A 15,029-nucleotide genomic window follows, 5' to 3' on the forward strand; every position below is an offset into this window, starting at 1 on the left:
CACACTGAATGTTTACATTCTTCTGTTTACATGTTAATTGTGAACCCTGTTGTCTTTCTATGTCATTTTTAATTAACAAGTATATGTTGCTTTGAATTTTGAAAGTCTCTTAACAGAAAGTTATTTTCAGTGGATTGTTTCCATCCTAAAAGCTCAGATACCTGAAACAAACTTTATAGCTTTTTTTTTCCTCTGTTCTGTAAAGGAGAGACAAAGTGTGTGTGAGAAGGAATCAAAATCTCTGGACTGTATAAATTGTCAAGCAGTAAGGTTTTGTACTTACACGGAAAGGCTCCTTCTAGTTGTGTCCTCCATGTGCTGGCAGGTATATTACTGAGCATTACACTTTCTTTTTAATGTTGTTAATTTTGGAAAGCTAATATGATTTTTACATGCAGATATTTGTTTTTCTCCTTAGGTTAAAGAAAATTTTCACACATTGTCAGATATAATTATGCCTGCAACACTTCTCGGCTTATCTAAACTGTGTGAAAGAGATGAAGCTTTTATTTTTTATGAATGTATTTCTGCTTTAAAAGTTTAACACTAAATTGGCTGGAAAGAACAGGGATTTAAGTATTAGACAGTTTTAGAGCACTGGGGGTATTATAGTCCCCTCCACATTGCATTTGAAAGGGAGACAAAGATTAAAAAACCCTGTTTAAGTATGACAGAAGTACTCACAGTTGGCAAGTCTTCAGTAGCCAGGGACCTTTGTTTGTTGATAGAAGCCAGCTAAGGACCCCAGACTATATTGCTTTTACGTGTAGCTGTAATAAAATAACTTAAAAAAAAAAAAAAAATAGTAACAGTTGTAGAGAATACGATGTATTTAAACTGAAATTTATTGTAAAAATTCTGTATTTCTCTTTCCGAGTGCTACAAAATTTCTCTTACACTGATCACTCAGGATTATTTTAACGTGTACACCTGACTCAAACATCTCTGTGGGGACAGGACTGGGTTAAAAATTTTTACATACACCTGGGTCAGCTTTGAATAATGTAGTTGTAGACTATCCTTGAGATGTCTCTTGGGCTACTTAAATTCTGTACAAAAGCATTTATAGAGAAATTTCATGTGTAGAATGAATAGGCTTTTCATGGAAAAATATCTCCATCATGCATTGTTTTCTATTAATTTCTATAGTGAGACTATAAGACCCTAATGCTACTTTTTGGTGTTTGTTTTTTTTTTTTTTTTTTTTTTTTTTTTTTTTTTTTTTTAACTGTTAGTATCTTTAACTTTGAGCTGTATGGTTTGACCCTGACTTTGCAGTAGTTTGTTAGTATCAAAACATGTTAGGCTCTAAAAAAAGCAGTTAAACTACAGAGTTGAACTCATGTTCTACTTACTGATCCACTGCCCAAACCCAGTTTAGATTAAAATGGATTTCCCAATACTATTTGTTTATATTTTACTGTTTTTCTGAACTTAGGTCTATGATTATTGTGATTTCTCCTTGCTTTGTACTGAGTTCTGTAAGAGTGGTCAGTGCTTTGCTGGTGGGGAGGTGCTGGCAGCTTACAGACTTATCATCTGGACAGAAGATGGCCACAGTTACATCTACCAGCTGCTGAACAGGTGGGCTCAGATGGGAAATTCACACAAAAAGTTCAGGTACAAGATGAACTTTGGGAGGGTTACTATGGAAAATCTCTGCATGTTGCAAATGATCAAAAACCAGAACAAAACCACTTTGGCACTCCAAGATTTGCCCTGAGTTTGACAGCCCTCAGTCTTTGTTTGACACAGCAGGGGACATAGGAATAAGATTAGCCATGTAGAACTTGGGCAGCTGGTGCTGTGATTTCAAAAAGTCTCCTGTAATTACTTATTTGGTTACTTTTAATTTAACTTGTGAATCTTGGATGTTACTGTTCTGCTTTCTAAAAAAATTACTTTCTAAACCTTGTATGTTTTAATTTTTTTTTAATTATGCAGTGGCCTTTCTAAAAGCATGTACCCTGCTGATGGAAAGGTGCTGAAAGAAACAGTTTGTCCTCATTTACTCAGCTTTACTGGTATGAAGGAAAATAAGGTAAATTCATAAGGGTTTGAAAGTCTGTTTATTGTCCATTCACAATTACCTGAATAATCCCCAAAAAATTGATGAATTCATCAACAGATTTAATTGTTCTATTAAAAACATGAGTAATATTTATTCCTTCATTTTAAAATTGTTACTTACAAACTTGAAGATGCTCATAGCATATTTTGTCTTTGATTTTGGCTATATTTAGGTTTTTTTCACAGTGGAAAAAATCCCTCTACAAGTATAGATAGACTGGTTGTTGAAGTAGCTGGTGTTTCTTTTTTCTAATTTTGATAAAAAGAGAAATATTTTTCTAGCATAAAGATGTGTTCTAAAATATTTTTAGAAACTTTACTTTCAAATCTGTAAAAATTAGTAAAAATAAATAATAAAAACTCCCAACAAATAAAACACTATCATAAAACCAAAATAAAAAAAGGCAACCCAGGAGCAAAATGCAAGCAAGTTACTTAGTTCTTGTTTAATTAAGGAATGTACACATATGTCAATGAAACCACATAAACAGATTGCTTCCCATGTGTATCCACCCTGAATTGAGGGGGTCTGAATATGTGGCATCTTATCTGGAATACTGGCTTCAGCCTTCAGAGGCATAATCACATGCAGAACTTTCTTGCACTGTGAGCAGACTGATGTACCCACAGTGCATAAAATTAGACACATGTGACTCTCTTCAGAACCATGGTCTTGGCATGAAAAAGTCGCTAATGTTAAGAAAAGAGGAAGCTGGAAAGGTAGGTGATCTTTATGCTTTCCTTCAAGAATTCATGTTTAGCAGAGCATGTCACACCAATTTCAGATTTGGAGTTACTGTGTGGACGAGTATCTCAAATGGACTGGGCTGTGTTGGAAAACCTTCATCTTCACTCACTTTCTATGTAGTGCTTTGTGTGACCACAAAAGAATGAATAAGGAAACCCAGTTGATTTAAAAAGTAGAATTTATAATTAGGAAGCTGGGGGATGGGAGGCAGGATATGTGGTAGGCCTTCTTACTTGGGCCAAAAATGGATCAAAACAAATAGATTATTCTGTGAGGCTTTGGTTCTGGTGCTTTTGCTAAGTCTGATTGCTAATGCTGTTTATGAAGTTGTAATTGTTGGAAGATGTGGATTTAATTCCTGCCTGAAGTGGCATTAGTTTGAGTGTTTGTGTGACAGCTCGAGCAGCTCATTAAGCAGTTTTATGAAGATATGCAGCAGAAACATTTTTTGTAGCTGACTAGAAACACTGTTAAATATCTACCTGTGAGGTTTTGTAGTGTTCTTTCTTTCTCTTGACAAATGTAGGCCCTTAGAAAGTATGTTTGTTGCATAGTCCTGTGAAGCCTGACAGATTTAATTTTCAGTTGAAGGGAAATAGCATAAGCCATTCATCTTTTCCCTAAGTGCTGTGATCTAAAATCAGATGGGATAACTGCTGAAGGATGCCAAAAGGTCAGGAAAGGTGAGGGAAAAGAAACAGCCAAAACACCTGGCTTAGCAAATAATAGGGTTACAGTGGTGGTACAAAGTTCATACATGCTTCCCCCCAAATACATGCTTTTTAAAAAATACCGACCTGCTCTTTTTTAATATTTTTGCTTTAGTAATTACCTTACTACCTAAATAATTTTTATAGCAGATTTGTGAGACAACCAAATTACCTGTGTGACGATCCATTTTGAACTACATTTTGGGACTGTAGACTGAACCATTTTACAGGACATTTAATTATTTTGGAATGGACTCTCAAACTTCAGTGTTGTAAGTAAGCGTATCCAAAATATGAGGTGGTCGTAGAGACTGATAAGGCTTCTCCTGAGCCTCCTTTTTTCCAGGGTAAACAACCCCAGCTCCCTCAACTGCTCCTTATCAGAACTGTGCTCCCGACCCTTCAGCAGCTTCATTGCTCTTTTGAGATGCTTCACCACCTCATGACTGAATGGTGGTGTTGTAGACTGCTACCTGTGTAAAAGCATAATTCTTACCTTTCATTATTGGAGTCATGCAAGCTGTGATGACTGAAGCTTTGCTGAATTTGTTTTGATGCAAAGATTATCAGCATTTCACTGCATTGTTTTTTCAGCCTGACTTTGGTGCTTATGCTGGTGAAACAGTAAACCTGAGGAGAACTCCCGGTTCAGTTTTCCATTTGAGGTGTAGGTTTAGCCAAGAATACTTGCAAAGCAGAGGTGATCTTTGAGAGGCTTGTACCAGGCAGAGTGGACTTGGTCTGAGCAGGATTTAGTGGCAAATGAGGAACCAACTGTGGTTTGTTTTATATATTTACTGCTTTTGGTGAAAAAAAGCCTTCACATTTACAATTAATTATTACATTGTTTTGTCAGTTTTCTTTCAGCTTATTGATTTACTGTTCTTTTTCACAGAGTCTTCCCTTTGTCATGGGCTTCATGAATGAAAGAAAGGAGCCTTTCTACAAAGTTCTTTTTTCTGGTGAAGCTTCAGGACAGATCACTTTGTGGCACATTCCTGATGTTCCTGTGTCAACGTTTGATGGTTCTCCAAAAGGTTTGGCACTTCTGGCACACTTGCTACCATCTTTTTCATTATGTCTTGGGGTCAGTTTTCATTAAAATCTGAATTCTCATAAAAAACTTTTCACACTAAAAAGTGATGCTCATTTATTCACTGTGTGATGATTGCCTGTAGTAAGAAGGAGTAGCAACTGCTGACTTTCCAACCCTAGACTGCAGAAAGGATAAGTTAAGGGAAGTGATCAAAAGATGAAAATGTGTGTTTTATTTAGTTTGACTTTTTATATTTTGTCTTGCATAAACAAAAAAAATCCTCTCTTGCCCCACCCTCTAGAGATCCCAATTACAGCTGTGTGGACTCTTCAGGATAATTTTGATGAACATCATTCCATGTCAGAGGGCATTATTGATCAACTTTGTGGATCTGAAGATGGATTTGGAAGTGCACTTGTCAGTTCCTCTGTGTACATACCTGCTCTTGATAAGCTTGTGTGTGGATGTGAAAATGGGAAAATTTTTGTAACATTAGGTTTAAAAACTGCAAGAGCAAGACTTTTAGAAAACATATCTTTTCTTAAAGGTAAGTTTTAACAATTTGTTCAGATTTATCTCAGTCAAGCACAGAAGACTTCATACTTCTGGCATCCCTTCCAGTGATCCCTGTAAAAATTCTCTGAAGAATAGGGCTGGTGGTCAGGGATGAAATGAGAAAAATGGAAGATTATGATGATCTTTCTTCTTCTGTAGCTGATCTATTGGATCACAGCTTAGCACTACCAAGGTGCTTTCCAGTATTAGGAATCTGGGGATGGCTGTGGGATTGGATATCCGCTAGAAGTGAGATATGTGACATCTCACTATATTGGCAGTTTTCTTTTTTATTTGCTCTCTAAAAGATCATTCCACTGAAGGGAACATAAAGGGTACATCTCAGTAGATGAAGCTCAGAGTGGAGACCTTTGTTCTCCGTTTTAGGAACAGGTCCAAAATTCTTTGATCCCATGTGAAGGTTGGTTATATTTAGTCCTTTGAATATCCTGACTTTTAGGAAGTACTGAAAAATATGGAACTCCTACTCTTAAAGAGCAGAAATAATTTAGGCACCATCTTGTTTCAGATAATCTACCTTACAAGGTTCTGAATGGTCACAGTAGCAGAGTCACTTGTTTGCTTTATCCACATGACAAGTCAGTAAGATTTGATCCAAGCTGGCTGTTATCAGGGGGCCAGGATTCTCTTGTGATCTGCTGGGATATATTTACTGGAGGAATCCTGCACCAATTTAATCTGCAGTCTGGTCCAGTGACAGAGCTCTTGCAATCCCCAGAACACTACAGAGTAAGTAAAAGCATAATAAATTATGTCCCCAAAAAATTATCTCTATATACCCATCTGTGTGTGTGTATATATACAAGAGAAACTAAAAAGAAACACTGTCTGGCAGTACTTTAGACCACAGCATTTTATGCTTAATTTACCTTCACTTAATTGTTGTCTTTGAAAGTTGCTTTTAATTTCAGGGAGTTGAGTTCTTGAGTTTGTGGCATATTAAATTGAAGCTCTTATTCTCTCATTCTATTCACCATTTTTAATATTGTGATTATCAATTTATATGTCAATCTGATTAACTACTCCTCCTGAAATTTAAAGTGTGCTCAGTAAGGCTAGGAGCTTGAACACATTTTAATCTGATCTTTTCTATAGGTCCAAAATATATATATACTTCATTTTGGTTGCAGACACATCTTTGTGGTCCTTTGCATGTATGCTTTTGCATTTTATGATATTTAGAATAATTTAAAGTTGTGTTCTAATTAATTGAATTTTGAACTTAAATTTAGGTGAAGATTTACTGTACTGAGTGTTCTATGTAACTTTGAATGTTGTATTCCATGGGGCTGGGATTTCCATTTTTTCCTCTTAGCCTGCAAAGACACATTTGATACCTATGAATGACTCACAGTTCACTGACATGCCAAAATTAAGTAGTCAAAAAAATGGTTTGCAGTAACAAAGTTTTTAATGTTTGTAAGGCTCCTTTTCATCTTTGTTCTAAAAACTGAGTAGGATTTAATGCCTTCCTGGCTAGTGTTTCATCCTGGTTTAAAGAGATGACTTTTTTTTGTAGGGGAATTCCTCTGTGTGTCACCAAAAATTACTTGCAGGAAGGGAAGGCTTTGCAGTATCAGATCCATACAGTATGAAATCAATTTGTAACTTACTCAGTTTTTGTTTGTTAGAAATACCTTGCCCTTGGCTTTTGTTTTTAGACCTGATATAATTTTATATCCCATGAGCACCAGTTTGGTTTAAGGTAGTTTTTTTTACTACTTGCTCTTCTAGGACAACTGCTACTGTATATAATCACTGCTTTGATATGCTGAACATTGTGAATACATGGAATTTAAATAATTATGTCTAAAATACTGAAAAACCAAAGATGATGTTATGTTTTCCTGTCAGGGAATGAGCTGTATAGCCAGCCTGTTGAAAACAAGGTGTTGGCTGAAAAAACCCACAATTTCCTGCAATCAGTATGTTCTGGGAAAGAAATCACTGGAGTACTTTTACTAGGCCTGTTAAAATGATGTGGTTATGAATGTGGTTACAGTGTTGAAACTGGAGTTTTCTGTTTTCCAGTTGAGAGACCAGAGTATAGTGTGCTGTGTGTGCAGTGACCACTCAGTAGCAATTCTACACCTTCAGAAGAGAGCATGTCTCTTACATGCCAGAAAGCATCTGTTTCCTGTGAAGAAGATAAAATTTGACCCGCTTGAGAATGTGCTAATTGTTGGATGTGAAGACAATTCAGTTTATATTTGGGAAATTGAAACAGGTAATAACACGGAGGGTTGTTTTGTTCACTTTCCTGAAGGTTTGTCTGTCACATGGTGTTATACGAGCATAATTTATGGAAGACCAAAACATTAGTAGAAATACTAACACATTGATTATATTAATTGGAGAGTTCCAATGTTCCTATAAACAAGCAAGCAAGAAAATTTTCTTATGTTTCAAGGTATGCTACTAGTAAAATAGAATCGCTTAAGTCAGATCCTGACAATCAGAAGTTTAGCTGACATGTCAGTGAACTGAGTAGAATATTCATTCATGGGAGCTATAAATAAAAATCAAACTTATTAAAAAGACTAATGTTTTCAGTCTAAACAGTCCCAAGTTGGAGAACAAAGTTAGGCTTTCTTCCAAAAGTTCATGATCTGAGATCTTTTGATTTAATTGATAATCACTTAATAGTGGAAGATAATTGTAAAGCTCACAACTGTATAGTCAGCAGAACTAAAGCTGAGTGTTTTCAGGTTAAACTGTAGGTTCCCAGGGGATTTGAGAATGTAATGCTGATTCATGTGGGTAATAAGTGTAGTTATTTAAACTTGGACAGACAGAACTATTAGAAGTTTTAATGGTGCTAGACACTACAATATGGGTGTCCAGGCAATTCTGAGCTGTGTGTCCTGAGAGGAGAAAGGTACATTGAGTCCAGAGCCCCTCTGAAATGCACAGTGTGTTAAAACTGTATCAAAACACAGTTTTACTAACTGAACACTGAGGTCACAATTTACAGGTTATTACAACACACAGTCTACACTGTTTGTTTTAGACAAAACAGAAAAAATCAGAGTATATTTGAACTATCTCTCCTTTACTCATAAAAACGTTGCCTATTTCAAGATTAATGAGGAAGTAAAATTGGTGCCACTGCTCATGCATGTTACATATTCAGACAGGGTGCAGATGGATAAAAGTGTGTATCTTTTGTTTCAAGTATCACAGAAGAATGAGTGCCACAATCACTGTCTCTTTAAGAATAGCTGGTACACAAGAAAAGATGTTGTTATTTGCTATACAGTAGCAATTAACAAATCTTTTTTTTTTTTGGTTCCTGTTTTGCATTGCTGACTAAAAGGTGGCATTTAGGGTCAACACCTGAGAAAGCCTAGTAGGATATACTGTAGTTGCTTTAATGTTGAATTACATCTGTATTGCAGGAGAACACAAGAGGTCACGGCGTTGATCCTTGAAATTGGCCTGACCTAGATCAAGAGTTATGTAGATAACTTCAGTGGCACTCAGGCAGACAAAGCATTGTTCAGATGTATGACAGAGATGCACACAGCATCACTGAGGCAGCTCTGCAGGAACACAGCACCTTTCATTAGGATTTCATCTGTTGGCAAATGAATGGGCAACCAGACATAGTACCACCTGCCTGAACAGTTACGTCTGAATGTGTTCCCTGACTCAGTTAAATAGGATAAAATCTTAAGTGGTAGCCTTGTGCTTGAATTCCATCATGGAAAGGGATATAAGATAGCTTTTATTGCTTCCACAGCCAGAAAGTGTTTGTATTTCTTCTGGCTGTGCAGTTAGCTTCATGACTGAGGCTTTGCCTCTAAGTTAAAGTCAGTGGAGTATTGTGTCAGACTCATCTATCACTGGTTGCAGTTAAAATGCTGAATCTTAACAGTGTTCCTGTGCAAAAGTTAACGGATGACTGGGAAACCGCCAGTCTGGTTATAATTTCAGGCTGTGGATTAAGAAATTTCTATGAATATTTCAATATTTACACAGTTGTAGAGTCAGCAGTAATTCTGTTGAATTTGACAGATGACTTTTCTAAAGTTGAGGCCTAGTACCACTTAAAAACTGTTCTTCCATTAGGTAATTAATAGGATGACCCCTAAAGCAGATGGAAGATTTCATTATGCGTAGCAGTTCATTGTCCAGTTTCCTGTGACAGAGGTTGACACGCTTGTACAGAAAGCATTCCAAAGGACTTAAAAATGTTTGTTTCAACAGGCTTTCATCATTACTTTATGGGGCAGAAGAAAATTTGCGTCCTAGGTTAAAATCTAAGTCTGTGCTACTTCATGTACAATTTGTTGTACTCTCTTTTCGTGAGGGTTCCAAAGATAACCGTATTTTACATACTCACTGGGAAGCTTTCTGAGTACTCTAATCTGCATATATTCTAAATAAATGGGATTTTCAGCATAGTTTATGCTCACATGTTAAATACCAGGAGTGTAGGTGACTGCAAGTGTAATTTGTCTGTATCTATTCCCCACTGACTAAGGCAAGACTAAAAAAGGTGGGGGGGAAAAAAGGGAAAAAGGTAATTGCCTGCTCTCTTATGTGGCTTAGAATAAGATAAATTTAATTACATCCTTGTGTTCCCTTGATTTACAGAGCAAAGCAAAATAACTTGAAGTTTAGATGTTGGTATTGTACCTGCATGTGGGTAGTGATATAGGAAACAGTACAGAAGCCATGAAATGATATCTGTGTAGTGTAATGTATTTCACCTAAATTTTAATATATGTATCTGGCAACTTTCCATTACAGTGGAATATCTTTCCATGACAATGAATATTGATCTAATCATACATTTGGAGTATTAATATAGTATGTGTACAGGATATGCTCCAAACTTGTGTGCTAGAAGACAAATATGAAAATCAATAACAAATTTTAGTCTAATTAAAGTGCAGAATATTTCTTCCAATAGCCACCACTTGAAATCCCCTTCAATAAGGAAATTAGTTGTTATCTGTATTGCTTTTACATTTTTCTAACCAGCTGGTATCTTTGCTTTTTTAGAAAAATAAATACCAGTACAATAAGATATAGTAATAAAAGGATCAAAGAACTTTTCCTTGCTGTGAACAGCATATGGCAACATGTCTACTAAGCCACCTTTATATCTAATATGTATTAAGAGTGAGGAATGAATGGGTAGACTTCAAATAGAAATCTTCCTTGCTCAGAGTTAATAATCTTCATTTATCAGCAATAAATTGTTTTTCAATTAGTACGAGTTTAAAATGAATTTATTCCTTGAAGTTCATAATACTTGCAGAATGAATCATCTACTAATTTCCTGTTACTTTTTTTTGCCTTGCGAGTCTTGCTCTGTTTTATTGTTTTACAATATGTTTAGTTTGAATTTAAAGAAATAATATCACTTAATAAAACTTCAATTTATTGTTACATTATCATACTACATATTTAGCTTTACACTGGCTAGATTGTATTTTTTTTTCATACTCCCCCAGGGAGTGCAAATTTTAAGAACTCTGCTACATGCTGCTAGCTCCATGAAAAAAAACAATTGAAACATGCCTAAAGAGTATTTTTATGAAGTCAGATCTCCTGAATAGCCAAAACTAACTCTATGCTTAAAACCCTTGCTAGGAAAGGTCCAAATCATCAATAAATAATAGATAATTACTAAATAAACATCTAAATAGTATTTTGTTTGATCCACACTTTGTGTATTGCTTTCTCTGTTTGTGCTCTACCTGAATCCTTTTCTCAATAGAATACTTTTTCTTGTATTTTGATGTGTTGATTAGCCCAATATCTGAGTGATTAGTAACAATAGTTCTGCTATTTTCTTCAAACTTTTGCATCTAAGCAAAGCAGAAATCCTAAAAATGACAATGCTATCTATAGATTCATTCTTAGAACACCCTAGGTGGTATGTAATTTTAAAACCCCCATGTTTTGATGTATTGAGTATACCAGAGATTTACATAGAAGTACCTGCTGTCTCAATTCAGAGGTTTTCTTGCTATTACTACCTGGTTTTGCAAATGTAGCATCAGGGTGATACTTACGTGTTTATCTTGGGGTTTTCAGTAGAGGTAAGTGAAAGACTGTCACTTCCATTCACTGCAGTGAGACTGACTCTGTTTGTCACCGTGTGGAAGGGTCTGTATGGACCTCCGTCAGCTGAGCAAGCAGGAAAAGCAACGTTACATCAAGTAATGCTGTCACTGTGGTGGGAGCAAGGCACCAGCATTGGAGGTGCAGCTCACAGAAGGCGAATGTTCAGCTTTGACTCCATCCTTTAAGGCATGAAGTTTTTCTGGAACACTTGTTTCATGACTTTAACAAGAATGATAAATGGCTTGAGGCACTTCTGCTGAGAACGAAAAAAATCATGCCACTTTAAGATAGCTGTCAAGCATAGAAAATTTTACCTCAAGCATTTAAAAGCTACACAGGTATCATTAAAAGAAACCAGGCTTTTAATGAGGTTGGTAGCCCTCATAAAATATGCAGTGTCTAACATTAGTCAAATCCATCTGTATGATCATTAAAAAAATCTTTACGAAAAATAGAGAAGAGCTCAGAAATACACTGAAAGTATTTCTTGTTGTGTTAATGCCACATTGATAAATTTAAATGTTACATGAAACCTCTGCTGTTTCAGAAGCATGCCTGCAATGGATGAAATGAAATTACTCTGCTGATAGTGATGTTATGGATCAAGTCTTTGATCATATTGATGGTCAAACATGCTGGAAAATTTTCAAACACTGTTTTGAGAAAAATTTTATGTAGTTATATATGCTCCAATATTTTTATAATTGGTGCCAACAATGAGCCTTCTAAATCTGTGGTAAACAGAAAGTATCACATGAGTTGAAGATTTTGTGAGGGTTGGGGTTTGGGTTGTCTGGTTGGCTTTTTTTTTTCCTGAGTAAACCTTTATTTAATATGTCTTAAAACTTTTCTCATCCCACCCAGAAATCAGGGATTAAACTGTTTAGAAGTCTAAGGCTTAGATTTCATCGGGTGGCTGTGGGGAAATAAGTTGTATAGTTTTAATGAAACTTAGAGCTCTATCAAAGTAAATTTGGTCATTACTAAGATTTATGCTTAGATAATTGTAGAACCAACAATAATTATGATTTTGTGACCTTTTTGTCCTTGTAAAATTTAGTGATTTACAGTCTCTTTTGATATCTTTTTCATTTTCCCTGTCTCTTTATTGTTCTCTTTTTAGGTCATTGGTCAGAATTAGATCTGAGTGGGTGAATGTGGCCTAACTGATAAATCCTGTGGTTGTGTTTCATCTGCTGGAGGCCATGGTGTAGGGTCACAGTCATAGCAGTACTACATTCTTGTTTCTTTCTTAATGAATTTTGCGTAGCCTAAAGATCTGCAAATCTCCAAATAAGATTTAAACATGGATATATATGCCTTGTGGAACTTAGCACTTGGATTTGGGCATATTTTTGTTTTAATTTGTCAGTCTTAAGTTAAAACTTAGCTAATGTTTTGCCTCTTTTTTTATTGCTTCTTATATTTTATGTGTGTAAGCCTCAGGTCAGTCTGTAGCTTGTAGTCGAATATTTCATAGCTCTCTAAATTTGAGTCATCATTCAGCAAATACTTATTGATGTAGAATAATAAAGGGTAGTGGAGCTTGGGAAAGTCTGTCTCAGAGTAAAGAAAAAAAAGTGTCATCTTTTCCCCAGTTTGCAGAAACTGAGGATACCTGACTTGTCAGTATGTGAGATGTATCTTTAGATTCATATGTATGCATACACATGTACATTTTTGTACTTTATGTATACTTGGAACATGTATGGAATTTAGCTGTACGTGTCTCTTCCCTCCAGTTGATAATTGATCTTCGTTCTTATTAATAAATAATATTTTATATGTATAAATATAAATATATATATATGAAGTGTAACTGAAAACTGATTGCTATGATCCAGTGCAGTCAGAAGAGTGCATGCCAGGGAGGGGTTTCATTCCAGACACTAAGGGGCAGATTCTCATTCCATCTTACAGATTGTGACCAAGGAGTAGATGGAAACTACGTGCCTGTCTTCCAAGTTCAGAGCTGGTAATTTCTTCCATTCAGCCCAGTTTAGCACATTTACTGTGTCTTAACAGTTCATGTTACAGGATTATTGTCCTTTACTGTTTGGAGTAGTTTAGATGGAGTCAGGGAGAGAACAGGGGAGTTTCCATGTCCTTTCTTTTGGGGTCTTATGCCTGCATCAGAAATCCTGAGGTTAAGAACTGGCTGCATTGGGGAATTGTTCTTTTTACCCACATATGTAAAACAGCATTGCAAATTAGATTTCAGTAGTATTCTTAGTGTTGTTCTTCATTGCTTTCTTCAGCTGAAGGATGTTGACAGTAGTTTGCTAAGGCTCTTCTGAAAGTGTATTCTGAAGAATGTCAATAACACACAGAGTTGGACGTGACAGAAATCTTCCAAATGCAAAAATCAGTAAGGAGGGTCTGCAAAGATGCATCACAGGGCATCTCCATTTTTAATCTCTTCCTACAAGTAAAATACCTTTAAAAATATTATTAGATTATTTTAATAGGCTGGGTTTTGTGTAATCTACCCCATTTCTATTTGCTAGATGGCATTTACTTTTGTCTTGGTATTAGTTGGAATATATATTCTTGAGGCAATGTTTGTTCCCTCTGTTTTGGGTCAGTTGATGTTGGAGTGGTAGCACTAGCAATAAGGAGAAATATTTCAAGCAAAGTGCTTGACAGCTGTCTTGGAGCAAGAATTGTAGAATTGTAAAATTCAAGCATTTTTGTAGCAAGGAATATAAAATTTCTGTATGCCTCACTCTACCAGCATAGAAGAAAGCATGTTGGGAGGGTTTTTTTCAGATGAAATAGGTATTTATGGAAAGGAAGATCTTAACAGAAAAAAAACCAACTAATGTTACAGATGGTACTTATGCTGAAAGGTAAGTTTTCTGTTTTTACTACTTGTAAAGAAAAGGATTTGTTGTCGACCACATGCTGTTTTTTAATAAAATCAATTCTGAAATAACTCCTCATTCACAGAGTACTGTTATGCTGTAAGAGTCATCTGAGTTACTAGGTCACAGCAGCACTGCAATATTGAGGATTTTCGATACTTCAGCTGTGACAGCAAACAGAAAGCACTGGAGCCTGATGATATGACAGGTCATGTGATGGCAGCAAATGCCTCGTCTTGAGACAGGAAAATATGCGTGACCTCTCCAGTAAAAATGCAGCATTCAGTACAAGCAGAACCCAGAGAACTGTGTGGGCAGCACTAACACCAAGAGACACAATTTGTAGTACTTGGTCCACAGGAAGAATAAGATGTTGTAACAGTCTCTAGCCAGTCGCATCTCGTGGTCTAGAGCTGCCCAGGAGAGTGAAATACTCCACTCTTGTCTGTTCCTGAGACTTGGTTGCCATGGTCACAGCTTTAGAGAGATAAAGACTTTCTTTTCCTGTGTTTTGTATGTATAGTAAGGGGTCATAGCGGTGGTGTTGCTGCCATGTAGACACCCCTATGTCTTCCTGTTCATCTGTCGTTATTTTGTGCTCCTCAATCAAAATCTTTTGGGCTTATTAGTATTTAAAATACTTCAGATTTGAGAGTGGATTTTATTGCTGTCCTCTTCCCTGTACTCTCATGTACAAGCTTTGTCTTTCCTTACTCTTTATTTTCCTTTAAAATCAGAGACAGCATATGCCCAACAAATAAGTTTCTGAACAATAACCACCCCACCCCAGTATTATTTTTAATAGACTGTTTGTGGTGATCAGAAAGTCTTTGTCATATGTATACAGATTTCTAAATCCTTTCCCCTTATGCTCCCTGTTTGTTTCTCTGAAAGATGTATTCAGGCATCACAGGATACAGTTCTCTTCCTATATTTTGTCTCCC

General features: G+C 36.0%; 1 protein-coding gene across 9 annotated transcripts in view; it reads left to right on the plus strand.

The window, feature by feature from the left end:
• The window catches only part of WDR72 (WD repeat domain 72), a 103,979-nt gene that overhangs the window by 18,001 nt on the left and 70,949 nt on the right, over positions 1-15,029 (plus strand). For all 9 annotated transcript variants that reach the window (XM_048318206.1, XM_048318204.1, XM_048318205.1 and 6 more), the window contains 7 exons: positions 206-325; positions 1,439-1,584; positions 1,945-2,041; positions 4,424-4,565; positions 4,866-5,111; positions 5,649-5,869; positions 7,172-7,367. In XM_048318206.1, coding sequence (XP_048174163.1) covers positions 206-325; positions 1,439-1,584; positions 1,945-2,041; positions 4,424-4,565; positions 4,866-5,111; positions 5,649-5,869; positions 7,172-7,367 — 1,168 coding nt within the window. The remainder of the gene's footprint in view (positions 1-205; positions 326-1,438; positions 1,585-1,944; positions 2,042-4,423; positions 4,566-4,865; positions 5,112-5,648; positions 5,870-7,171; positions 7,368-15,029) is intronic.

This window comes from Corvus hawaiiensis, chromosome 13 (genome assembly GCF_020740725.1).
Source record: "Corvus hawaiiensis isolate bCorHaw1 chromosome 13, bCorHaw1.pri.cur, whole genome shotgun sequence".
Taxonomy (NCBI): domain Eukaryota; kingdom Metazoa; phylum Chordata; class Aves; order Passeriformes; family Corvidae; genus Corvus; species Corvus hawaiiensis.